Here is a 26260-nt window from a genome sequence, read left to right as displayed (position 1 = left end):
AGGTCCACGGTCTCACTGAATAAGTGACATTGGTTCTACCAGAAGACCTTGGAAATAATGCTCTCCTTTGAACCTTCCAATAAAGACTGCAGCAGAAATTAAGAGTTAACAGTTATTCAAAGCCCTAGATGTGAAACCCCCTTTGCCCTGACACTGTACTGCCACCAGAGCTATTCCTGCTTGTAGAGCTTGTTCTGAAGCACCTAGCCTAATCCAGGAGCCCTGGAGGAGGGCAAAGCACCAGGCAGCCCCAGCCAAGACTCAACCTCATCCCAGGCCCAAGTGGCACTTCCCTACAGCAGAACATCAGCCCAGCATGCTGCTGAGCATTGGCTTTTAACAGCAACAGGCACAGAAAGCTTCAGCCCTCGAGCATCCAGACAATACCCTTCCTCGGTAAAAAAGAGCCCTACCAGCACCCTAAAAGAGGCTCAGCAGCACTTCAGGAAGCGCAGAAAAACGCTATTTCACTTCCTTGGGCACCGAGGGACCGCCTGACAGGCTGAAGCCGTGACCCGGGGCACCCGGACGCTGACCTCCCGTGACCCCGGCGCGACCCGATCCTTCGGCACCGCCGATCCTCCCCGCCCGCCGCTAGCCCCCCGTTTCCGCGGGCAAACACAATAGCAAGCGGGATCCGGAGCCGCGCAACTCCCACTTCCTCGGAGAAGCGCTCCTCGCTCTCCGAGCAGCGGCACGCCCGCGCGGCGTGGGGCAGAGAGCGGCTCGGCCGGGAGCGGAGAGAGACTCTGCCGCGGGCCCCGGAGCGGCGGAGAGCCAAGCGGGGGAGAAAGGAAGCGGGGCGTCCCGCGGGGCGGGCGGGGCAGAGCGGCGGAGCCCCGGGGGCGGCGGCCGGGGCAGGGAGCGGCAGCAAGCGGAGCAGGCGGGGGAGCAGCGGCCGCCGCGGAGCCATGCAGGGCCCGGCCCGGCCCCCCGCCCGCCCGCCGCGCCCCGGGCACTCACATTGCTTCAGGAGCTCCAGACACAAAGCCATGGGAGACACAAAGGAGGGGCGGAGGGGACCGGAGAGACGGGGAGGCGCGGGGCGGAGGCGCTCGGCTCGGCCCCAACGATGGAACTGCGAGGCCGCTCGGCACGGAGAACGGGCCCGGCGGCGGGAGGAAGGGCGGGCGCCGGGCGGGCCGCGCTCGCTTCTCCTGCGGCCGACGGGACAAGGGAGGAGACGCGCGCCACCACCGCCGCACTCACCGCGCCCGCCCGCCGCTCCGGCTGCGCGCTGCGGGCGGGGCCGCGCCTTAAAGCTGAGAACCGCCCCGCGCGTCACCGCCCGCGCTCCGCGCAGGCGCAGCTCGCCCAGCGGCGGCGCCTCCAGCCCCGCCCCGCCCCGCCCCGCCCCGCCCGCTGCCCGCGGGCGCTCTCACGCGGGGCCCAGGGCCCTGCTGGCGGAAGAGCGGACCGCCGCGCGGAGGACGGCGGGGGGAGCCCGGCGAACAGAGGAAAGAGAAACAGAAAGCGGCCAGGCGGTGCGGGACCGGCGTTCCCGTAGCCCCGCTGCCGGACTCTGTCACAGCGCCGGGGCTGCGGGGCCGAGCCCGTCCCCAGCGCGGCTCCATCCCCCGCTGGGCCTGGCCGCGGGTGTCCACTTGCCTGTGGCCGCGGCGCCGTGCGAGGCTGCTCGTATGCGGCCGGGCCTTGTCACGCAGCCCCGCACTAGTGGAGCTGCTGCGGGTGTGCGGCAGTGCCACAAACACAGCACCCAAAGCGGGACCCGTGCCGCGGGGCCTCAGCTCCACAGCGGGTGAAGGAGGGAAGCTTCGAGCACAGACACAAGCCGGGTAGTGACACTGCTGGGATCTCGCTGTGCTGAGGACAGTGCGCTGCTGTTGCTGCCTGGAGGCATTTAGCAAGCTGGGCTGCTCTTGGCGCTCCAGTTTCTCCTTTGCTTGCGCATGGACAGAACTACTGACTAGTCAGCACAGCTGATAGAAGCAAGCAGTGAAAAGGATGTGGCTTCTGAGCATGTTACCGAGGGGAAACGCTGGCAGCTGCCTTCCTTAGGTGGCCCGGACTTGGGAGCTGTGCATGCTTTTCAGCGTTAAGGCTGAGCCACTTCTGCCTGCCCTGCATCTGCTGGCGTGGGCGCAGCAGGGGGCACCGAGGGCAGCCTCACTGTTGCAGAGGGACAGAGATATTTTGCTGTGGAGGAAACAGCAGGGTTACAGCCATGGAGCACCATCAGGGACTGCCTGGGAAGAGGGAGCAGCCTGGGTTTGGTAGTGGATGAGGAAAAGAGATGAAAAATGAGCAGATAAGTATGGAGAGAAACAGTTGTTAAAGATTTCTTTGTGTCTTGTAGTTGTATGAACATGGAATACTCATACCCTCCCTTATTTCCTTACAAGCACTCATGGAGCATGCACCATAAATCTTTCTCTGGTGCGCACACATACACAGACAACTCTCTCTAATCCCTTTCCTGCTGGTATGTCAGAGAAAGCTATTTCTGGAATGTGAAATCTAGGTCAAAAAGAAGGAGAAAATCTAAAAGCACTGATCACAGTCCCACTCCTCAAAGGGCTGAGCCCCAATTGGCACAGTTAGCATGGGGCTGCTGGGGTTGTCCCACTTTCACAGCCCACCTGTGCTGTGTGTCCCGGCCGTGCTGTGTTTCCCTTTGCAGCCACACCATGGGCTTTTCTTCTAGAGAGGAGAGCTCTGTGCTCCAGCTCTGTGCATGCTGGTGGCCTCTGGGCAGCTGATGGAGGAGTCAGTGTGCCTGCCTACCTGAAAGCTGGAGAGTGGGAGGAAGGAAGTTGGACCCTCCCCTCCCATCCTATTGCTACATAATTTTCCTGGAAGCCATGGTAACCCATTCTGTAGTGAAGCAGCCTTTGTGGATCCGTTCAGCTGCATGGTGTGGGCATTTGTCTTGCTATCCCTCCCTGCAAGAGCCTGCGTGGGCATGCCAGTGCCAGGGCTGGGATCTGCCACTCCCAGCGCAGGGTTCCTGGTACAGCAGTGCTGCTGAGAACCATCTCACTAACTCAGAGATTAAGAAAACAAACCAACAAGCAAAAAGCACTACAAAGAGGTCAGAAGGATGACTGTTCTGTCTTGTGTTTGGGGGGTCTGTATCCCAGACAGAGCTCTTGGCAAAGCAGTGGCCTGGGGACAGGTACAAGATGTGTGCGACCACAGCGGCTGCTGCAGGAGCAAGGCCTGTGCCTGGTTCTGTTTGGAGGGAAGGACTGGCTTTCCCTTGGCTCCTTCTGCCCTGGGTGCTGCAATTCACTTGCTGGGCTGGGCTCCAGTGCCATGGGGCCAGCAGAGAGGGAGAACTGAAGGGCTGCTGCCCCTGGGGCTCACACTATCAGGGGATGGCTTTTGCCTCAGAGATTTGTAGCAAAGACAGGTCAACAGGAAGAGGAGGCAGAGCTGCATCCCCTGGCCTCCCTGAAAGAGCTGGGCATAGTACAAGGAGCTGGGAAACAAGACTTTATGGAACAGGCTGATGAATCCCAGGGCAGGGTGTTGCCATGAGCAAGGCTGATACTACAAAAGGCATTTGGAGAAGAGCTTGACTACGAAAGAGAGCTGGTACAAGCATCCCCTGCTCCCTGGAGGTTGGGATGGAATCTTGCCTTACTTTGCTGTGCTTTACTTATCTCTCTGCTTTCCTTTTTGCCCTGGACATCAAATACCCAGGGCCCTTTGAGGGCAGCTCAGAATTACTGAGCATAGTCTATTAATCACGCAATTCCTAGTGATGCTTCTTAATAAGAAGGCACTGGGGTTAGGGAACCCTCTGTAATGCACAGGGGTGAGTGGCACTGTCAGCAGAACACTTGGCAATTAGTTGAATAGGTTTCACAGGGCTTCTGAGTCTCCTGCTTTGCAAGGCACAAAACTTTGTTTAAAGCTGATCAAGGGCAGCTCATCATCTGTATTGCTGGCTGTCAAATGGGAGCTAATTGCCCTGTAATGCACATGTGACATCAGTTTGTGGGAGGCATGGAGCAGCTTGTCAGAGGGATGACAGCTATCAGGCCTCTCCCACCCACCGAACATAGGCACACCACAAACCCTGGGGCTCTCAGTCCTCTGTGACATGGAGCTTGCCACACATCCTCAGCTCCTCAGCTGGGGGCTGAATCCCCACGATGCTGCTTAGTGTTATGATTCAGACCCTGCACATTCCTCAAAGACAGAGAAACCTAATGTGAACCTAATGAGGTTCAACAAGGCCAAGTGCAAGGTGTTGGACTTGAGCTGGGGCAATCCCAGTTTTTTATACAGACTGGGAGAAGAACTGGAGAGTAGCCCTGTGGAGAAGGTGACTGACTAAAGACGTGACTGCTGCCCACATGTGCCTCCTGCCTTTCCTGTCATACATGCACACAAGCATAGAAGCACACATGCACCCTGCTATCCCCTCTCTGTTCCCCACCCCCTCCATATCTGCTTCCGTTTCCAAGTCCCTGGAGCTAATGCAAAGTGATGGACGATCGTTTGGAAATTAGCAAATTTCTGCTGCTCATAGCACAGGTAGTATGTGCAAGGTGGCAGCTAGTCCTTTGCTTGCCCTGCTCGTTTCCCAGCATTAACTTGGGCTCATGGTAGTGCTGAGCTGTGCTGTCAGGAGGAGCAGGATGGGTGTGGGCTGAAGGTATTGGCAGAACAGTTCATCCCATGTAATGCAAACAGAGTGCAAAGTGAAGGGCAAGGGGCTTGTGTAAACGTAAACTTAAGAGCAAGAATGTGGAGACAGTGAAACTTGTTGATAAGAAAGCACAACAGATATCCTGTTGTCCTGATAAGAAAACAAAACAGGTATCTCCACTCAACACAATATCCATGAGAACAGGTTCTTCCCCCTTCAAGGTTGGAAATTTACAGTGAAAATGACTATTAGATCCTACAACCATCAGAGATGTCAATCACTTTGGATTTTTTGTCCACGTCCTTGAAATGTAATGAGTATGTATGTGCTATGCCTTTAAATATGTAGTCGTTTCTGTCTTTGGTGTGTATGCTTGGTGGAGCGATCCCCCATGCACCATGGGCTGTAAATAAAGGAAATACCTGTCTGACATAACTCATTGGTATGTCAAGTTACTCTGTCGGTTTTCTCAGCTTCAGGTGACTGCCTTGTGTCTCCAGTAGCATGGTGCAGCCTTGGCAGGACACGGGCACCTGCTCATCCTGCCTGCTCGGGGATGTGCCTGGAATCCCCATATCCAAGGCATCATCTTTTCTAAACATTGTTCCTAAAATGTTTTCCAGTGTTTTCCAAATGTTCACAGCCTCCTTTCAGACCACCATGGGGCTCTTGGCTATGGCCAAAGCAACAAGCTGGATCAACAGCCTGAAACCAAGTGCTCTGAGCCACCTGGCTGAGGAAGTGCACTGCTGCTGTTGTCCTAGACAGATGACACAACAGACAGAATGCAGTGGGTGTGCTGAGTAGGCAGGATGGGAGCTGTCAGCTCCACTGTTGTGGACAATCCTCACCTCTGAGGTGAGGCACTGACACCTGGCAAGGACATGGCACGCCAGCTGAAAGGCTGCAGTGAGAACAGAGCTGCTCCTGCCCTGCAGCTTTGTGCCTCAGTACTGTTATATCTGCCTTTGGAAGCCATTACCAGAAGCACCATTTCCAGAGCAGTGGTCCTCCCTGCCACTCACAATCACACACACAATCACAGAACTGTAGGGGTTAGAAGGGACCTCTACGGATCATCAAGTCCAATCCTCCTGCAAAATGAGTTCCATACCACAGGATGCACAGGAATGTGTACAGATGGGTCCTGAGTATCTCCAGAGAAGGAGTCTCCACAGCCTCTATGGACAGCCTGTTCCAGTGCTCTGCCACTCTGACAGCAAAGTTCTTCCTTGTGTCAGTATGGAATTTCCTGGGTTTCAGTACTCATGCACCTTTTGCAGAAGAGTGGTAAGTGAATTTAAACTGCTGCTACAACCTGCATGGGGTAAATGCAGCCACTGGTGGAGCCTGGCTGCACCAAATGTGCACCTGGGCCAAAGCTGTGCTGGTCCAGCAGCAGGGAGACAGCACTTGCTTTAATTTCCAAGGCTTTTGTAATGGCTGGTGCTACAGAGTCTGCACTGCTCCCAGTGTTCCTTGTTGGGTCAGGCTGGCAAGCTTGGTGCCCTAGCAGAATGGCTGCCTCACTCCAGAGATTGTGCTCAGGACATCGTGTGGGGAGCCAGCTCGTGGATCTGCTCAACATAGCACTGCAGTGCTGGGAGAGGTGTTCCTGCTGGCTGGGAGCAGCTGAACAGGTCTGCTCCAGCCTCTCCCCTGCCCACCTCCAAAGAAGAGGCTGGGCTTTTGTACATTATAGTAATTACTAATTAAAAGAATGGGACCTTTTTGGAAAGAATAATCGTAGCAGTGGCATCTGAAACTTTGTATACCACAATCACTCAGGAACAGGAGCACAATGAGGCTGCAGGCTGCTGGGCACTGGACTCAAAAGGGCTTATTACTGCTATGAAATTCAGAGCAAGACATGTTTGTACTTCCCACCAGAGAAGCTGGATTGGGGTGTTCAGGCAAGTACCTGATGTGCAAGGGACACAGAGGACTACAGATGCCTTAAATAACTACGTCTGCTCCCATTCAGTGTGCTTCCAGGAGATTAAGCGACTTGAGCCAGTCCAGCAAAAGGATAAATTCTCAGCATTTCCTTGCCTGAAGGTTTTGAAAGACCCACCTCCAGGCAGTACAATGCCAGCAGCAGCACAGTGATCCAAGTGTTAGAACACCTCCCCTGTGAGGATGAGCTGAGAGAGCTGGGGGTGTGCAGCCTGGGGAGGAGAAGGCTCCAGGGAGAGCTGAGAGTGGCCTTGCAGTACCTAAAGGAGGCCTATAAGTAGGAAGGGGACAGACAGACTCTTTAGTAGAGTCTGTTGTGATAGGAAAAGTGGAAATGGTTTCAATCTAGAAGAGAGGAGATTTAGATTGGATATAAGGAAGAAGTTTTTTACAATAAGGATGGTGACGCATTGGCACAGGTTGCTCAGAGAGGTGGTGGATGCCTTGTCCCTGGAGATACCCATAGTCAGGTTGGATGGGGCTCTGAGCACCTGACAAGCTTACCCTGTTACGAGTGGTGTCCCCCAAGAGTCGGTATTGGGGCCCATCTTGTTTAATATCTTTATTGATGACCTAGACGAGGGGATTGAGTGTACCCTCAGTAAGTTTGCAGATGACACCAAGTTGGGAGGATGTGTCGATCTGCCTGAGGGTAGGGAGGCCCTTCAGAGGGATCTGGATAGGCTGAACAGCTGGGCTGAGCTCAATGGGATGAGGTTCAGTAAGACCAAGTGCCAGGTCCTGCACTTTGGCCACAATAACCCCATGCAATGCTATAGGCTTGGGGCAGAATGGCTTGAAGAATGTAGAGAGGAAAAGGCCTGGGGGTGTTGGTTGATGCTCAGCTGAACATGAGCCGGCAGTGTGCCCAGGTGGCCAAGAAGGCCAACAGCATCCTGGCCTGTATTAGAAATAGTGCAGCCAGCAGGAGCCCTGTACTTGGTTCTGGTGGAGCCACACCTTGAGTACTGTGTTCAGTTTTGGGCCCCTCACTACAAGAAGGACATTGAGGCCCTGGAGCGTGTTCAGAGAAGGGCAACAAAACTGGTGAGGGGTCTGGAGCACAAGTCTTATGAGGAGCGGCTGAGGGAGCTGGGATTGTTTAGTCTGGAGAAGAGGAGGCTCAGAGGAGACTTTATTGCACTCTCCCACTTCCTGAAGGGGGGTTGTGGTGTGGAGGGGGTGGGCCTCTTCTCCCTGATAAATAATGACAGGATGAGAGGGAATGGACACAAGTTGCGCCAGGGAAGATTTAGATTAGATTGAGGAAACATTTTTACTCTGAAGGAGTGGTCAGGCACTGGGATGGCCTGCCTAGGGAGGTGGTTGAGGCACCATCCCTAGCGCTGTTCAAGAAGCGTTCAGATGAGGTGCTAAGGGATTTGATTTAGTAGTTGGGTAGGGACAGTGATAGGAGGATGGTTGGACTAGATGATCTTGTAGGTCCTTTCCAACCTAATGCATCTATGAATCTAAGCTGTATTTGCCCCTGTTCATTGCAGTTGGAACGGATGATGTTTAAGGGTCTCTCAAGTCAAATGATTCTATGATCCTATCTCTTTCTGCCCTGTCCGCAGCATACAGCTGGGCTAATGCTGGGGCTGCATGGGAAGGTTTTGTCCTTCCTGTCTGCAAAATCACAATTGATGACAGTCCGAAGTGGGCAAAGTTATATAATTTACCGTTTTGTCCAGCTCTGGTTCCCTAGACCTGTTTTTGGAGTGTATCTTGTATGGGAGCATGCAAAGAAGACTTGTGAGGAGTGGCTGGGGGAACTGGGGTTGTTAGTCTAAAGAAAAGGAGGCTGAGGGGAGACTTCTATCATATTTGGAAAGTTGTGGCTGTCAGGTGAAGTCCTCAAGACTGGAAGAAGGGAAACATCACTCTCATTTTTAAGAAAGGGAGAAAAGAAGACCCAGGAAACTACAGGCCAGTGAGGTCTGTGCCTGGGATGATTGTGGAGCTGATCCTCCTGTAAGCTGTTTTAAGGCACATGTAAGCTGAGGAGGTGATCCAAGACAGCCAGCACAGCTTCACCAAGGGCAGATTGTGCCTGACCAACCTAGTGGCCTTCTGTGATGGAGTGATGGCATCAGTGGACAAAAGAAGGGCAACTGATGTCATCTGCCTGGACTAGGGCAAGGTCTCTGACATGGTCCTGCACCACATCCTTTTCTCTAAATTTGAGAGAGATGGATTTGAAGGTTGGACTATTTGATGGATAAGGAATTGGTTGGATGGTCATAACCAGAGAGCTGTGGTCAATGGGCTCAATTTCCATGTGGAGGCTGGTGATGAGTGATGTCCCCCAGAGGTCTGTCTTGGGATCAGTGCTATTTAACACCTTTATCAATGACACAGACAGTGGGATTCAGCGCCCCCTCACCAAATTTGCAGGCAACACCAAGGTGAATCGTGTGATGGATATGACAGAAGGAAGAGACGCCATCCAAAAGGACTTGGGAGGGTTGAAAAGTGGACACATGAGAACCTAATGAGGTTCAACAAGGCTAGTGTAAGGTAGCAAGAGCACTTGGGTTAGGGCAATTTCAGATATGCGTACAGAGAGGGAGAACTCCTTGAGAGAAGACCTGCAGAGAAGGACTTGGGGATCCTGATGGATGAGAAGCCAGCAGTGGACATGATGGACATGAGCTAGCAGCGTGCACCTGCAGTCCATAAGTCCACAAAAGCAGTCCTGGGTGAGGCCTCCTCTTGAGGGCAGAGTAGAGGAGGACAATCCCCTGCATCCCCCTACTGTCCCCTTTCTGTTGATGCAGCCCAGGATACTATTGGCCTTATCAACTATTACACTATCAACTATTACACTATCAACTATTACACTATCAACTATTACACTATCAACTATTACACTATCAACTATTATACTATCAACTATTACACTATCAACTATTATACTATCAACTATTATACTATTGATAAAGCCAATAGTATCCTGGGCTGCATCAACAGAAAGGGGACAGTAGGGGGATGCAGGGGATTGTCCTACGCTGCCCTCAAGAGGAGGCCTCACCCAGGACTTGGCACAGACTTCTCAGAAAAGCTGTGGATGCCCCATCCCTGGAAGTGCTATAGGTGAGGCTGGATGGGGCTGTGGGCAACCTTATCTAGTGCCTGATTTAGTGCTTGGCAACTGCCCACAGCATAGAGGTTGGAAATAGATAATCTTCAAGGTCCCTTCCAACTTAAGCCATTCTGTGATTCTGTGATTTCATTATTCTCTACAGCTACCTCAAAGGAGGTTTCAGTGAGGTACGTCAGTCTCTTCTCAAGTGATAAGTGATATGGAGGATATGAAGAAATGCCCTCAAGTTGTATCAGGAGAGGTTTAGGCTAGAGGTTATGAAGAGTTTCTTTGTGGAAAGATGGGTTGGGTACTGGAAGAAACTGTCCACACAAGTGGTAGAGTCACCAACCCTGGAGATATTTAAAAGACATGTGGATGTGGTGCTTAGGTACTTGGTTTAGTGGTGGTCTTGATAGCATTGGGTCATGTTTGGGCTTGATCTGATGGATCTTTCCCAACCTATATGATTCTAGGTTGACTCTATTCTAAAGGAGTTCACAGCAAACTCCAAAACCTTGTCACTCTTTCCTCACTAAGGGATGAAGGCAAATGCTTTCTGCCCTCCATCTGCCAGCCCCAATTTCTGCCTCTGACCAAAGGGGCTGAAGAGACCAGGGCATACTCAGACCCTGGGGAAATGAATGCTGAGTTCCTGATGTATACTTTTGCTCCCAAGAGTGTCAAAGAGAGGTCAAAGCCCAGACTGGAGGAATGCCAGTGAGATGCAAAGTGGAGAGCATGAGGAGGATGAAAACTATCAGCAGTGGAGACACTGCTGAAGGTTCCTGTTGTACCTGCAGCCCCTCAGTACTTCAGCCAGAGCTCCCACCCTGCTGGAGACCTGCAGAAGGGCAAGGTAGGCATCCTGCTCATCACTCCCAGCCAAATTTGCTTTCCCTGAGCAAAGATGCTGAGTTCTCCCTGACCTCTGCAGCCTGCACCAACTCTGCCACCAGAGCCCATCAGCCATTTCATCACCCACATCCAGAGACTTCAACTCATCCGTTCTGGCAGCATCCCTGACTGCTCCCATTGGCACAGGGCAAGCCCAGAGATGCTCCCCCACAGAAACCCTTCAGTGACTGAGGTTGGAGATACCTCGTGAAGTGTCTGAGGGCAGCTCCCTGCACCCCCAGCACTCCTCTGTTTTCAGAGCCCTGTCCCCGCCACTGCTGTGGCTGCTCCAGCACTCACTGTTGTTTGGCAGGGTCCTGCTGCTGCTGAGGCTGCCTGCTGGCGGGGGGGAGATGGAGCGTATGGAGCTGGTGTCTTCGTCCTGGGAGCAGCCCGCTTGGATGGCTCGGAGGTAGCTGTGGCTCCGGGAGCGGAAGTAATTGGGCAGGGGCAGGTCCAGCACCTCGGCGGCAGCCGACTCAGCCTCGCTGTAGGTAGAGTCACAGACTGCCTCGTACTGCTCCCCCAGCTCCGGCTCTTTCACCTGCATGAGAAGAGGGGCAGAACAATCACCCCCTGCCCAGGACTGTGTCCCTTCCCCTCCATCCTGCAGCCTTCTCCACTCCCCTCCATGCTGTGGCTTCCAAGTGGTCTCAATAAGACACAGCGGAGCAAGAGGTGCAGTCAGTGTTGGCTGGCACAGGTCCTGGGCAAGGGAAGAGGGACCCTCCTTCCAGGCCAGAGGTCCACGTGGGAGCAGAGACACTGAACACCATAGTGCTGCAAAGCACTACCCTGTCTCTGATGGAAAGGCTGGGAGAAATGGAGGACAGAATCTTTTCCCAGCCACCAACAGCTTGGTGTTCCGCTGGCATGGCCAGAGGTCCCCAAGCTCAGCTGCAAGACCTTGTTGGGGCAGGTGTGCTCCCCAATGGAGTGTTGCCCCAGCCCTGCAATGGGACACAGGACTGAGCATATGTCTCCATACCTCTGGGCCAGGCTGCCTGGCCCTGTGCTGGGCACCATGACACTGCAGCCTTGCCTGAGTGACAAGAGGGTGTGAGCTGAGGCCTGGCATGGCCTGAGCAGGGGCAGCTCCACTGCCTGCTCCCTGCTCCCTGCCACCTCCTCCTTCCCTGGCCCTGCCCTGTCCTCTGGGGGCAGCAGTTGATTCAGCTTCAGCTCAGGATATTCACTTGGGTTAAAAAGAAGCCAGCCTGAAACAGCAAATATTTTCAAATACTGATGATGAGAGATGCTGAGGATGGCTCTGTTGCCAACTTCCACCTCTACTGGTCCTTTTTTTGGCTTCATTAATGCCTGCTGCTGGCATCTGTAGCCTTTTCAGGGCTTCACAGGGTTTGTCTGAAAAAGCTCATTGCTTTCCCCTAGAACAACCCTAAACCCTCTGCCTAGGCTGAGGAAATCAAATTCTCCAGGTGTGCTGCAGTGCCCTGGGCTGAGCAATGCATCCTCATTCCCTGGCCCAGGGCAAGGGTGTCCCACAGCTGCCTCATACCCTGCCATGGGGGTCCAGGGAGACCCCAGAAAGCTCCGTGGAGAAGGAAGAGGGAACACCAGCGGGACGGTACCTGCTCTCCATGGGTAAGTATCTGAGGGATAAGAGAGGGGGGTCCAAAGATCTGGAAGAAAGAGGTGAAGAAGGTTAAAGGTCAAGAAAGTGGAAGCCCTCATACAGACAGCCATTGCACAGGGACCACAGACAAAGGGAGCAGATAGCCCTTTCCTTGGGGCCCACACTGCAGACACTGTGGTACAAACTTCAGAGCTCATAAGATGCTAAGCAAAATGCTGCACAGGCCCCTTTGACAGTGGCACAACATGGCATGGCAAAGCTCCAAGGGATGCCTCTGAGACAGAGAAAAGCTGCTGATACATTTAACCTGTTGTATGCACCGTATATTGCTGTATATATACACAGAGCACACTTGTACGCTGACAACAGGAACAGAGTGCTGGGTAACTCTGGGCATACTCACAGTGTCTGTGGGACAAGGGTCGGGGTGGCTCCTGCCTTGCACCTCATAAAGCCCCAGAAACTCATGGTGTGGCCTGGAGCAGTGATGGCCACTGCAGCTGCAGAGCTGGATGGATGGCAGGCCAAGTGCTCTGTGTCAGGGAAACTGTACTTTGTCCTGCCTGTGGTCAGGCTGGACACCTTGCTGCTGTCTCCTCTGTCCCTACACTAGGAAGAAGCCCCATAGAATCTACACTTGCTGCTCTCCATAGCAAAGACATAGCATGTACTTGGCATAAGGAGAGACGCCTGACAAACAATGCACTGCCTTTGAGAGGAATCCCTCCCATCTCCTGGCAGCTCCCTACATCCCAAGTCTACAAAGCACATTCACTCCAGGAGCTCTTTTTTGCACAAGCTTCTCAAGATGACCCCTTCTGGAAGAATCCATGTTCAAATGCCAAATGTACGGAAAACTCTGTGGGCTTCTGTATAGGGCACAGCTTGAAGTGTGTTTCAGAAAAGTTGGCGGTCAGCAGCCACTGACCCACTCATGTTAGAGGTTGATGCTGATGCTCTCATCAGATGAACCCCAAATTTCCAGAGGCTGGCAAGATGGAATTCAGCTAATACAAAACCAAGTGAAATGGACTTACAGAGTTGGAGATGCTTTTGGATGCTAGGTCTGACAGGGGAACTGTTGGGAGTTGCCCAAAAGTAAGGACAGGGGAGGAGCTGCCTGCAGCACGTATATAAAGGCAGGTTGGACCTGCTAGAGACTCAGGCCTCAGGTGAGGTGGCTGTGCTAGCTCCACCCCAAATCAACACTTATACAGTTTGTGGGAGGCTTTTAGATACCAGTTCAGCTGCAACTGGACACTGGTTGATTTGGAGGAAGGCAGGCAAAGTGCAAACGGTGACACCAGGCCCAAGCTGAAGCTCGTGCTACAGCAGTTGGCATGGGTCTACAGGTCTGGGACTGGAAAGGGGCTCAATTCGGCAGCTCCTGACACAGTGCAGACTGCCCAGCCCCTTGAGACACTCCAGCTGCCTTTGTAGGGCACTGCTCTCAGCTGCTAAATGGCGCATATGGGCTGGGAGAGAGCACAGGCACCCTGCCCCTGGCAGAGGCCCAGATTCAGACACAGGTTAACATGCAAAGGAAAGGAATGCAATGGCCCTGACCTCTTCTTCTGTGCACATAAACACCCAGCATATTGTCTATGTACAAGAAACGAGACTAACCACAAGGAACATGTATCCCATGAGCAATGCTTTGTGCCCTTCCCCAAAGCTCTTCAGAAATGGCTTCAGCCTTCTGCCACTAGCAGCTGCATAACTCAGCTATGGGGCCAAAGCAGCTGGGTGGGAATGAATGCAGGCTCAGAGCCCTGCACACCTGGAGTGAGTGCCAGCACACACCCCTAGCCCTCCTCTAGGCTCTGCTTCCCCACATCCAGCCTGCTTCCTTAACCGCTGCCTCATTCTGCCTGCCTTGATCAATGAGCACTGGCAGCATTTGTGAGATGAGCTGCAGCAGCATGGAAAGGGCACGTGTGCATACGTGTTCCCACATAGACACACATGAACAGAGACAGGACACGACAGAGGTTCAGGGTGGCAGTGACACAGCTGGGTAAAGCTTGTGGAGCCACTGCTGCCTGAGGCACCTCCACCTGTGTCTCAAAAGGAAGGGTCCTACACTGGGACGATGAGCACACGGGATCTGTGTAAGGGTCTCATGCTGGTATGAGTGATTTCCTAGCCCACAAAGGCAGCTGGCTTATAGCCACTCAGGCCCCAGTCCCCTCCAGGCTCATCCCAAGAGAAGGCATGGCATGGGACAGGGATATAAGCCTAGAGGCTGCAGTAAGGGTTTGCCACCTACCATCAGTGCCATCATGGCATCCTTGGCTCTGCCTGTCTTTTCCAGAGGCATGAGGACCAGGAGTACCCAAGGGAGACATTGATGTTTAGCAAATCAGCAACATGAATCACAGGCACCTTGTTCCTAGGTCCAAGCCACTTCCCAAGGGATGGGACCCTCAGAGTGTAGCAGGACTGCTGTTCCCCCTGCAGGGTACCTGGCAGCCAGTCACAGACCGACCACCTGTCGCCTTTTGCACCATTGAGGCTGGACTGCACCCTGTGCCCACCCAGTGAGAGCATGAAGCTTGTGGCAGGAGTGAGCAGCCTTGCAGGCAGCTCCTGGGTGTTGTGCAGTGTGAGCCTGTGCGCAGAGCTGTCCTGAGCTCTGCCCATCACTGTGAAGTGTGCTGGGCTCCCAGCTGCCATACCCATGGCCATGGCTGCAGAGACCAGCAGCGCAGAGAGGAGCCAAAAGCCAGAGCAAAAGGAGTACAATGTGAATTAAGGAGCTGGCTCTGACCCTTTGTTAAACAGCACATCTGCTGATAGAACACAACTGGTGTCTTGTTTCTAAGGGACCCCACTCTACCAGCATCCATCCTTTTGGGCTAAGTGTGCAGTACGACTTCACTCTTTAGCACCTCACCTGGTTGATGCAACTGGACTCATTGATGCTGTCAGAGATCTGATTGTATTCTTCCTCCCAGGTTGGGAACTTTGGAGGTAGGAGGATCTCGACAGAGTCCAGGCGGTCCAAGCTCCTGCCAGCAGAGAGAGAGGGTGTCAGGGTGTCCCCAAGGAGCAGGCAGCTCTGGAGCTGTGCTGGAGCTGCCGTCCCACCCAGACCACACTGCCAGGCACAGGAATGTACCTCCACAGTATGGAGCTGATGCTGGGTTCTGGATCCACTGCTTGGCCCTGGCTGCAGTTGCTGCAGGGGCTGGAAGTGCCTTCTCACCTTGCTGTCCCCTGATTTAAACTGGCACAGTGTACATGCTAGGTTTGTTCAGACTGGGGAGCACACAGGATCTGTGCCAGCCCCCAGAGTCATAGTCCCAGTTACAGATAAGCCCCAGCACAGACTGACACTGAGGGCTGTGGTCACGATGCTTGTTACTCCCTGTCTGGACTGGTGGGAAGGGGGAGGAGAGAATAAATTATATTTCTGTGATATTTTTGTGGACTCCACTGCAGGGTGTTTTGTCTGGTTGTTTATTTGCTTGTTTGCTTGTATAGAGGAACCCAAAGGTTTATCTGGAAGAAGCCCAGGGGAAGCCAAGCCTGGATGGGAGTGCTGCAACAGCAAAGGGGTTAGGTATTTCCAAAGTAGCTTTTGCTGCAGGCTGTGAGCAGAGGACCATCCCATACCTGTGGGCTGTTGCTGAGCCCAACCCTGCTGAGACTAGTATACTGCCAAAAGCTGGGTACATGGGGCTGGGAGTGATTGAGGGAGAGTGGGAGGCATGTGGTAGGGTAAGGAGGGGTGTGGGAAGGACATGGCTCTCACACTGTGCTTTGTCACCGTAAGACCCTGTGTGAAGCTGGAGGAGTCCTTGTCACAGATCAGGTGAGTGTGTGACAGCCTTGCACATAAGCTCAGTGATATCTCTTATGCGTGTGTGGTCTGTGGGGGCTGCTGGGGCTCTGGAGCAAGAAGCAGGGCACAGGCAGACATGGTGAGGGGTGAAATGCAGCAGCTCTGCCCTGTGAAGCACCTGAGGTCCCCACAGAGCAGTGTGGGGGTGAGAGCTGGGAGGGCTGTGGTGCGCAGGTCTGTCCTTTGCACCTGGAAAGGTTACAGGCTGTCTCCTGGCTGGGCAGACCTGCAGGAAGGATTATAATCTCTTGAGCCTCCATTCAGGGGTGTGATGGACACAGGAGATGCCTTTTCTCCCAGGTGATGGAGGAGACTCCTGGCCCTCCAGGAAACTGCTGCTGAGCTCTGCCACCCACTGAGCACCTTGTGCCTGGCTTCACCCTGATCCACCATCATCAGGTGACTGTGGGAAAACTGAGTCACAGAGCCGGCAGTGGGCCCTGAAGGAGCAAAGGTCTTCTTACCAGAATGGGGCCCAGTGGCTCTAGCTGAGGAGACTGAGGCATGTGGCCACGATGGGGGGTGGGGCCACTGCCCTGCTCCAGCTTCTGCCCCACTGGTGTGGCCCTGCACCAACCTGTGTGGCCACAGCTCCGGAGAGCTCTCTGTGGGGGGGCAAGGGCGAGGGGGTGGTCAGCAGATGGCAGTAGTGCTTGCACTCCAGGCAAGCTGGGTGCTGGACCCCAGCATCCCTGGTGAAGTTTTTGTGCTCTGATGGGCATGACCTGAATGGACAGTTAGCCCAAAACAGGAATAACCTGAGTGTCAGTTATTTTTCATCACCATCTCCCACCAGAAAGCAGCATCTGGGTTGCAGCCTGATGGACCATGAAGGGTCCCCAGACTCTCTGCAGCTCCCTTGCTTCTGTGGCTCTACTGGCTGAACTGTGAGCAGCTCATGTACAGCTGCTCCTGCCTCCTGCCTCAGTGCTCCTCACATCTGATTGCAGCACTGGAGGGACTCACAGCACATCACAGCCCCTGGGCACCTTGTCCCAGCACCACACAGACCCCATCCTGAGGGGACCAGCCCCTCATTCAGCATGCTTGCTGTGCTGCCTTTGCTCTGCTGTCTGTCTGTCTCAAGATGCAGTGGGTCTTCTTCCTTCTGTATCTGGACTCAGGGCTCTTAGTTCATCTCTCTTGGCTTCAGAGACTACTCAGCCTCTGCCAAAGGATCACTTTCTGACTGGTCCCAAAGGCCTTGGGATGCTTGTGAAGCAAAGCAGAAGACACAGTTGCAGCAGCCTGTGTGTGTGCTGTATGTCCTCAGCCATGCTGGCTAAGCATCTTCATGTCTAGACAGCATCCCCAGGTTGTGATCCCCACACTTTCTTGGAGTAGCAGATCCTTAGGTGGAGAAAACCCACACAGCTCCACCAGAGGGCCCTTCCTGTCACTGAGGGATCTGGAGAGGGCAACTGGAGTCGCCAGGAAGGAGAGTTCTCTCCCGTCCTCGGCCACATCTCCTGTCATGCTTTGCCTGCCCTATGGCAAGCTGGAGTGGGTATGCAGGAGCTCTGCTGGGTTCTGCTCCCCATGTGGGGACTCTGTGCAGTGCTGCTGACCAAACCCCAAGGTCTGTTTCTAGCATGGCACATGGGGACACTCTTGGAAAAGCTCCAGAGTTACCTTTGGGTGGTGCTCTGCTCACTCAGGGACTGCTGAGTGGCTTTGAGGTAACTCTGCCTCCGAGCTGCAGTTTTTGGGGATGGTTTGGGGCTGGTTTCTGAGTCTTCACTATCATCATCCCCCATGGCTTTGATGTAACTCCCACTCCGCATGCGCCGGCATGGGATCTCACTGTCTTTGTCCCGAGAAAGTGTGTTGTTCCACTCCGCCTGAGGCACCTGCAAGAGTAAAGGAAGTGTGAGCAGTGATGGAGAGCATTTCTGGGACTAGGGGGACCCTGGGGATTCAGGGGATCAGTGCCAAGGCCAACTGTAGTACCTTCAAGCTGGAGAGCAGTGGGAATGGGCAACACGATCCCTTTCCAACCCACCCCTGCCAGCTCATGCCAGGCGGACTTATGTTTGTTTGCCTCAATTTCAGCATATCTGCCCACACACATTCACTTGATGACCACTACAGACCACCTTCACGCTGTACCATGCTTACACAGTTGATATAAGCTGCACAATGCCAGACACAATGAGAAGGGAAGAGCCTCACCAGATTTGCACTGCATGTTGGGACACGTGGCACGCATTTGTTTAACACGAAGCCCATGCTTATTTAAAGTAAAGCGCACACATTGTTCAGGCCAAAGCCAGAAATAGCTGCACAGAACAGGACCTGTGGACCAGACTCCAGTCCTCCCTCCAAGATTTCTAAGTTGAATGAATCTGAAATTCATTTTGTCAGCCAAGCCAGGCCCTCACAAATTCTAGAGCAGCTAGAGTATGTAGACTTGGTGCTGGTCTCCACAAAGAGATGAGGAGTACCTTGCAACAAAAGCATTTCTAACCTTACTAGTTGTGGCAATTCTGTCATCAATTTAAGGGAGACAGTCTCTAGTTCTCTTAGTAGAGATGGTCAAGCTAATGCTTTCCATAAGGCCTGAAGTGCTGATCAGATCAACTAATACCACTGCCTGTCTGCCCTGCAAAAGGTCTGTGTAGGTTTCCAGTGGCACAGCCAGGGCTCTGGACCAGCAGAAGATCCAGATGTCAGCCCAAGGCTGAACAAGGCAAGACCACATGCAGCCTAGGACTGGTCAAGAGAAATATGGGGCAAAAGGAGCTGACAGGAGCAAGTCCTGTTTCTGTGGCTAGCCTGGTCTGTGGTTGGCCCTTGAACAGTCCTTAAGATAAGAAGGTCAAAGAGAGGAAGGGAATGAAGTGAAGACTGTAGCAATAATTCCTATGGGTTTCCCTCATCAGCAATATGGTCTGTGGTTTTTGCCTGTCAGGGGGGTGCAACAGTATGGGCTGGCTGCACAAGAGAAGGGCAGGCAAGCCTGAGGAGAGCAAGGGTATTCCACAAGAAAGGGTATGCTGTGGCTATTGGTACATCTAGCACCCTGCAGAACTGCCTGCTACACTGCCTGCAGCTGTAACAGAACCAGAGAGCAGTGGTGAGGGAAAGCCACAGGCTGTAGGCTCTGAAAGAGATCTTCACTTAAAAATGTGCAAGGACCAGGACAATCCAAGGCTGCCCAGCCTGCTGCACAGAGCCTGCTGGCTGGGGAGCACCAATGGGGAGCAGCTGCGTGCTGAGCCAGCTCATGTTGGTGAGAGCATCCACATTTACTTTGCTGACAGAGCTGTTGGATTTACCCAACTCCCTGAGGGGCTGTAGGATTAATCAGCCAGTGTTTATCCAGTGCTTTGGGAACACAGCTAACTGTGATCAGCTGGAGCTGCTAAATATCACTCTGTTCCTGTTCCCCTCCTTATTTGCAGCAGTCTGGTTCTGTGTGTGCTGCCTGCAGCTGCTGGGGTGCAGCATCATCCTGGCGCTGCAGAGCTGCAGGTAGTGGCTTCCTGTTCACCTACCTGTGTAGGATGTGCCAGACGTGGGCTCAGACCACACACAGCAGCCTTTCTCACTCTGCCCTAATGAAGTCAAGAGTTCAGCCTCTGCTCCCCAGCCTGCTGCTTGCAGTATCTGTGCAGGAGAACCCCCTCAAGCCATGGGAACCCTCTGGTGATACAATTGCTATGACTCCTAAGAGGTCTCCCCATTAGTGGTCTGTTCTGCTGCTTTTTTATTTATCCAGAGATGCAGCAGTGTGGGCTGGCTGTGTAAGAGAAGGCGAGGCAAGCCTGGGAACAGGAATAGTTTCAAGTGGGGGATGCAGTGCAGAGACCCAGAGGCATCACACTGCCTGTGGGTGAACTCCAGGTGGGGAGTGATGTGGAGTAGGTCCCACATGTGAGACACAGACCTTGCCAGGCCTCCCCAGCCCAGCTGCTGCTGCAGGGTTGCACAGTTCTTTCCCACTCTGCCTCCTACAATCTTCCTGCTTAACAATGAATGGCTTCTGGGCTGGCTGCTCATAAGGTCAGGAGCTTACAGTAATATAACCCCCCAGGCTTCTACAGAGTAAGAGAAGATTCCCTTCTCTTCTGGTTGTGAGAGCTCTCTCTGCCCAAGCGCAGCTGCCTGGAAGGGGTGGCCCTGAGGCCGGCCAGAAGGGGCCTGCTGGATGAGACCTTGCTGTGCAACAGGTGTCCCTGGCAGTCCTGCATCACAGGGACCCTGGGAAGCACTGTCGTACTGACTCAACTGCCTTGGAGCCATGTCTGACTTGAAACTGGATTTTGCTGCCTGAGGTTGGTTTGCAGCCTTCTGCCACCACAGCTCCTGGGCCAGTGAGCAGCTGGGGGGAGAGGCAGACAGGGTTGGGGGCTCTGCTGCTGCAACTGGTCTACAGCATTGTAAGCTCAGCATCCCACAGCAAATACATGCCCTGAACCGAGCCAAGACATGGGCCTCTCCTTGAGACAGCCTGGAGCAGCTTCCCTGTGAGGACAGCTGTCTGGTCCTAATTCAGCTGCCTTCTTTCTCCTTTCCCTCACCTTGGCAAGGCAGCAAGCTTTGTGCCAGAAACAAAGATGCTCCACATTTCAGTTTCCAAGTGAAAGAACGATGCTTGGCAGGATACCCTTTTACTTTAGTGCCTCAGTTTGGAGTTTGTCCTTCATATGGCATGAAGAGAGCATGGGGCCTCTCAGAGCTCTTATTGCCCATAGGCCAGAATGCAGGATGGGCATTTCAAGTAGGTGTCCTTCAAAAGCAGTGCAGGTATTTCACGCACTGGTTCAGCATCCCTCTGGGTGCTTCAGGCACCTGAGAAGAGCCTGTCTCAGACTTTTAAGCAATAGGGGGTGAAGAGCAGAGAGCACTTTCTGTTATCCAGGGATGGACCTTGACACTGACTGACAGCAGAATCTCTTGTGGTATCTGAGACCCCATGCTCTGAACACTACCCATGTTTTAAAGGAACATCAAAGATGAAATGAGAGCTGACATATTACACATAGGCCTGGCATGGAGAAATTCAGGGCTCCCTGTAGGCTGGTTTCTTCTGCTGTTTTTCCAAAAGTAAACTGCCCATGGTGGTTTGGTTGGTGTGAAAGTGGTGGGAACAAGAGTGTGCCCAGGTGTACAGCCCTTGCAGGCAGCCACCTGCCACAGGGGCTGGGAATCCACCCTGCCCAGGTGGCTGCATGGGTGGAGGAATGGACAGGAGAGGACCTGCCAGGCTTTGGGTACAGATTCCTCTCTGTCTAATCCTGCTGCTGCACGGTGCCCCTCTTCTGTCCCTGGGAGCTGAGCTCCATTGGTGTTCTGTGCAGTACTGCATGTTGTAAAGCAGCAAAGCCTTCTGGCTTGTCTGCCCCTGGTATCATGAGCTAAGTGTGGAGGGGATGGGAAAGAAGATGCCACACAGGGATTTTTCCCTCAAGAGTATTAGTGAGAGTAGAGTGAAGAGAAAAATACCATTTCCTAGGTGGGAGCAAAAGAGTTGCGCTCTTCCTGTTACTTTGGTGGGGATGGGGCAGATGGACTACAGAGCAAGCAGTGTTCTCATCCACATGTGAGCCAGCTCCAACATGCAGCCCCACCCTGGCACACATGGACATGCACCCAATGTGAGCACACCTGCCGAGGCCTTGCAGAGCTGGGTGCAGTGCGCAGGGATGCATGTGCCATGCAGCCAGGCTGCAATGCAAGAAGGAGCTCACTGAGGGCACAATGGTGCTCCCTCTGGAGCTGGTCTTTGTGGTGTGCTGAGGACTATGTGTAGTATCAGATATGTCCCCAAGAAGGAAATCTGGAGCCCAAGCTACCTACGTGTCCTACCTGGCCTTTGGGGAAGAAGTGCCCTGGGGACAACTTGGGCTGGGCTTCCTACCCTGTGGTTGCTCTTATGGAAGTGTCTGGCAATCAATGGCTGCCCACCCTGACTTGACAGTTCATGTTTGGGGCCACTGGGGAGTTGGGGAAGCTTTAATGGGGTTGGGGATGATAACCTGGATGAAGCTCCAGGCTAACAGTGCTGGTGGTGTGGCCCTGTGTCCTGGGAGCACTGGAGAGGCGGGGGTTGTGCCACTGGTGCTGTGACCATGGCTCCCTCTCCACAGCCAAGAACAGCCATGATACAACTGTCTTACTGCTTATTTTGGGAGGTGATTATGAGAGAGAAATACCCAAGGCCTAGGCATGGTTGCAGTATCCCTGTGTGCCCTCTGGCTGCACTGAGGGACATGGGGGTGCCTAGGCAGCATGGATCCCTCCTTTGCCCAGAAGTGGGCCATCTGGAGCTGAGAGCACTGCTGAGATGCCCACACAACTGAGTGTGGGGCAGAGGCTGCTCATTCCTTCCTGCTGCTGCCTTCCCATGGCCCAGAGCACCTCTCACTCCAGGTAGCTCCTTGGCCTCTGGCTGCCACCAGTCATAAATGGGACCCACTGGGAGGACAGGAGCTCAGCCACCATCCCTGGAGCACCAGCTGTGCTCCAGCCCTTCTCCAAGGTTATCTCCTCCAGGGCTGCACCACATAACCACCCCCTGTGAAGCACGTGGCCAGACCTGAGTGGAGCTGTGCAGTCACTCAACCTTAGGTACCATGACTGTCTCTGGGAATAGGCCTTGAAACATCACAAAGATCCCCAGTTGTCCCTGATAAGCCCTGAGCCTTCCCAGAGCCTGCAAATGGAGCAGGAAAGGTGAGAAACCTTGAGGTCTTATCCCAGTTTGGAAGCCAAGGGACCTGTTTGTCCCCATCCCACTTCTCCTGTCCTTAGTGAAGAGGGCATTTCTGCAGCAGCAGGGCTGACTGGCCTGCACTCCCTGTGTGCAGGCTTTGCAAGCAGGCAGAGGTGCCCAGCTCCTTGCTGCTGCAGGAATGGGAGCTGGCAGGGGGCCTGTCGTCCTCCAGAGGAACATTTCCTACATGTTGTCTACCAAATGCTGGAGATGACTTATCCGTATCTGGCTTAGATCCTTTCCAGGTCAAGGACTGGTCGCAACCGCCATAACCAATCCCGAAGCTGTAGTCCTTTGCCCCGTCTGTTGGGGCCCATGTTGGCCACGATCTGTCAGGTTTTGGGGGTATACAGTGTGTATCATGTCTCCTGGGCTTGGTGCCTGATGTGATGACTCTGTGCTCTGCCCAGCCTCGTAGCAGGGGCTGCTGGCCCCATCCAATGGTTCCAGGAGGGTCAGGGAGGGAAGGGAGCTGGGCAAAAGCTTCCTCTCAAAACAAGATCCCTACCTGGCCGCTGCCTGCGTCGGTCGGCCCGGGGCTGAGGGGCTGGTCCCACCTCCGTGGGGGCTCGCTCAGTGGCAGCGGGGCGGCACCCGTGTCCTCCCAGCCGAGCGGTGGGGCTGCCCAGCTGCTGGCCGGGCTCACGCCACCCAGCTGTGCCCACAGCCCTCCTTCAGGCTGTCAAGAAATGGAGGCTCATTACATGGGTGGGGAACAAACCAGCAGGGCGGTGTCATACCGGGCCTGGCCCCGCCAAGTGAGTGAGTACCGCATGGTGGCTGTGGGGTCTCAGCACCTGGGATCTCCTGTGCCAGGCCTGCTGCCACACACAGAGGGGATCTGCAGCTCTTAAGGCTCCTAACTGAAAGGAGGGGGGCAAAGAAAAAGAAACCAGGCCGAGGATATATCTCTGATGACATTCCTGATACAGTAAGTCCCTCCACAATTTGATTTTTTTATTTGCAGCAGTGACCAGCCAGATATGAGAAGCAGTTAATGCTTCAATAATTCATGGCTCTTTACAGCTTGTAAGCCTGCTGGCTGCAGCCAGGGGAGCCGATGACACCTTTGCATTAGAAAAGAATGCTTGAGATTTAAGTCAGGTAGCCCACCCAATCACCCCACCCCCTGCTTTCCCCTATCCAGGCCTGGCTTATTTATCTTCATTCCTTGCTCTTGGGCACCAAGCCAGGTTTATGTTCTTCAGGTGCAGCTTTATAAACCCCTCAGCGACGTGGCGCTCCCCATGACAGGCATTCAATCCTGCAGCCCGCAACGTTAGCCATGCAGGCCCTGCCATGCAAGCCAGGCAGCTGGCACTGCTCTCCATGCTGCGCAGCCCCGGGGGGAGCAGCAGCAGGAGCTGAGCCCCACTGAGCTGCAGGTCCTACCAGCACTCCAGGGAAGCTCTGCGGAGCGGGGCTGACAGGGTGCGTTGGCACATCCTAGTGACACATGGATAAGGGGTCATCATCAGTTATTACAGGCATCTTTCGGGCTGTGGGATGCTGGCAGTGCTCGGCCAGAGGCTGGGAGGCTGCTCTGGTGGAATGCACCCAGCTGCCTGGGCATCCAGCAGAAGCAGTGCTTGAGTGCTGGGTTTGCCCTGGCGATGTTGGCTGCATGGTCTGTGCGGGCAGTGGGACATTTTTGATATGTGGGTGTTCCCCAGCAAACTTTGGCCACAGCAGAGGGTACTGCATCTGCAGTGGAATGGGGAGCAGGATGCTGGAGGTTGTCCCTGTCATGGGCACTGTGGCAGCCCAGCACAGGGCCTCGGGAGGCTTGGAGCAGCCTGACCCCATCAATGCCGTGTCTCTGTGGGTCCATCCCTGAGCACAGCTGGGGCCTGGCTGAATTTACACTTGTGTCTCCCCAGCCCAATCAAAGCAATGTGGCTTAGGGTGGCTGCTGAAACATTGGCACCCTTTGATAAGGCCCACCAGGCAATAAGGGTGCTCACCCAGAGGACACTTCTTATTTTCCTGCATGAAGCAAACTAACCCCCTGCTACACCTACCTGCAGGTAGTGGTAAGCCAAGTCTTGATGGCAGGACTTGGATTTCAGCAAGGCTTTGTCGATTGTGGCTGAGGCCTTCTGGCACACTTCCCGAGCATGGCTGAGTGTCAATGTGGACCAGGAGCCCCTCTTAATGTAGTTGGAGTCATTGTTAATGGGGATATTGGTGCAAGGGGTGACCTTGAGGTCATTATTGCTCTTGGAGGATTTCAGCATGTGCTCGCTGATGGTGTTGTAAGCATGCATGAAATACTTCGGCTGGCTGTGGTCTGGTTGCCGACCCAGTGTCATGAGGCCCATCGGGTTGCGGTAGCTGCAGGTATCACTGTCTAAGTTGTCATCTGAGCTCCACCAGCCTGATATGTTGGATCTGGTTCTGCGCTTGGGCTCAGAAGTCTTTGCTCTGTCTTTGCTCTTGCTCCTTCGGTTCTGCTTGGGGTCATCAGCCCCCTTCTTACCATTCACATTGCCCTTGGTGGGACCCTCCAGAGACTGGGACTTGGCAAACAGTTTCTGGACGGAGTGGACAAGGTGCCGGATTCGCCCAGGGCTTTCACTCCGGTGTTTTGCATCGCTCCTCTGAAACTGAAGGGTGCTGAAGCCATCTCTGTGGATGGGCAGCTGTTTCTCAAACTGGTCAAGAAGGTTTGCAGGCAGGCGGTTGATTTTGGTGGCTTGGGCATGGCTTGGAAAAGGGTTCTCATCTGGAACCTCAAAATGGGAGTTGTAATGGATGCGGGGGAAAGTGCTACTGTTGGAGATCTGGTTGTTGAGTGGAAGGAGACAGTCACCATGGAGGGTGTTCTGGGCTGGGAATCGGGGGTCCATGGTGAAGGAGTCAGTGGGGCTGAGGAGATATGGGTTCCTGTCCGGGGGTGCATAAAGAGAGTCTTGAGGGGAGTCCAGGTTATCGGAGAGATGACGGCTTCTATTATCTCCTAAGCCCTTCATGGTCCCAGTGTTTTCTAGAGCATTGCTCAGGGATGGTGTGACAGAGCCTTTGTGTGAGTGCCAACCCTGCTCCCCCGCACTTCTTTGCACCTGGAGAAGAAAGAGAGATGCTCAGAGTGTGCTGAAGCGCTCCTTTTCAACCTTACTGCGGCAACCTTGCAAGGGCTGTCCAAGCTCTAAAAGCAAATGCCCCAAGATCAAGGGATGGAAAAGAGAAACAGAACATGAGAGAGATCATACAGCAGGAGGGGATAAGAAGTTACATGAGAACCAAGGACTGAAGATAACAGGGCACAGAAGCAGAGGATATGTTTATTTTAATGGACTCCCTTCCTCAGCCAGCATAACAAATGATAGCAGGGCTACTGCCAGCAAATCATTGCCCCTGTCCCATTTGTTCAGGGGGCTGAAGAAAAACCTGCTGTCAAATACTACATGTGTCCCTTGCCTGAGCCGAGGGAAGCAAGGCGCTGAACGTCCAGTTCTGCTGCATTATGTTTTATGTTTCTGTGGTTACTGGATCTCTGAGGGAGCTGGCAGCCCTGCTCTGTGTTGCTTGCAGTTGTG

General features: G+C 53.9%; 1 protein-coding gene across 4 annotated transcripts in view; it reads right to left on the bottom strand.

Annotated features, from left to right (window-relative positions):
- The window catches only part of DLGAP4 (DLG associated protein 4), a 71489-nt gene extending 45781 nt beyond the window's left edge, over window positions 1–25708 (bottom strand). The window contains exons 1-6 of one of the 4 annotated variants that reach the window (XM_065754221.1): window positions 24743–25708; window positions 24114–24167; window positions 17636–17853; window positions 15053–15167; window positions 12152–12202; window positions 10860–11103 (exon numbers count right to left, since the gene is read on the bottom strand). In XM_065754221.1, the coding sequence (XP_065610293.1) occupies window positions 10860–11103; window positions 12152–12202; window positions 15053–15167; window positions 17636–17853; window positions 24114–24167; window positions 24743–25693 (1633 nt within the window). In that variant the 5' untranslated portion in view covers window positions 25694–25708. Of the gene's footprint in view, window positions 1–963; window positions 1193–10859; window positions 11104–12151; window positions 12203–15052; window positions 15168–17635; window positions 17854–24113; window positions 24168–24742 lie in introns of those variants that run through there. The other 3 variants (XM_065754219.1, XM_065754220.1, XM_065754222.1) reach the window with 3 other exon arrangements.
- Between the last annotated feature and the right edge of the window lie 552 nt (window positions 25709–26260).

This window comes from Cyrtonyx montezumae, unplaced genomic scaffold, assembly GCF_038088225.1.
Source record: "Cyrtonyx montezumae isolate F1298 unplaced genomic scaffold, pur_monq_1.0 scaffold_9, whole genome shotgun sequence".
Lineage (NCBI taxonomy): Eukaryota > Metazoa > Chordata > Aves > Galliformes > Odontophoridae > Cyrtonyx > Cyrtonyx montezumae.
This window is presented reverse-complemented; position numbering and strand designations above follow the sequence as displayed.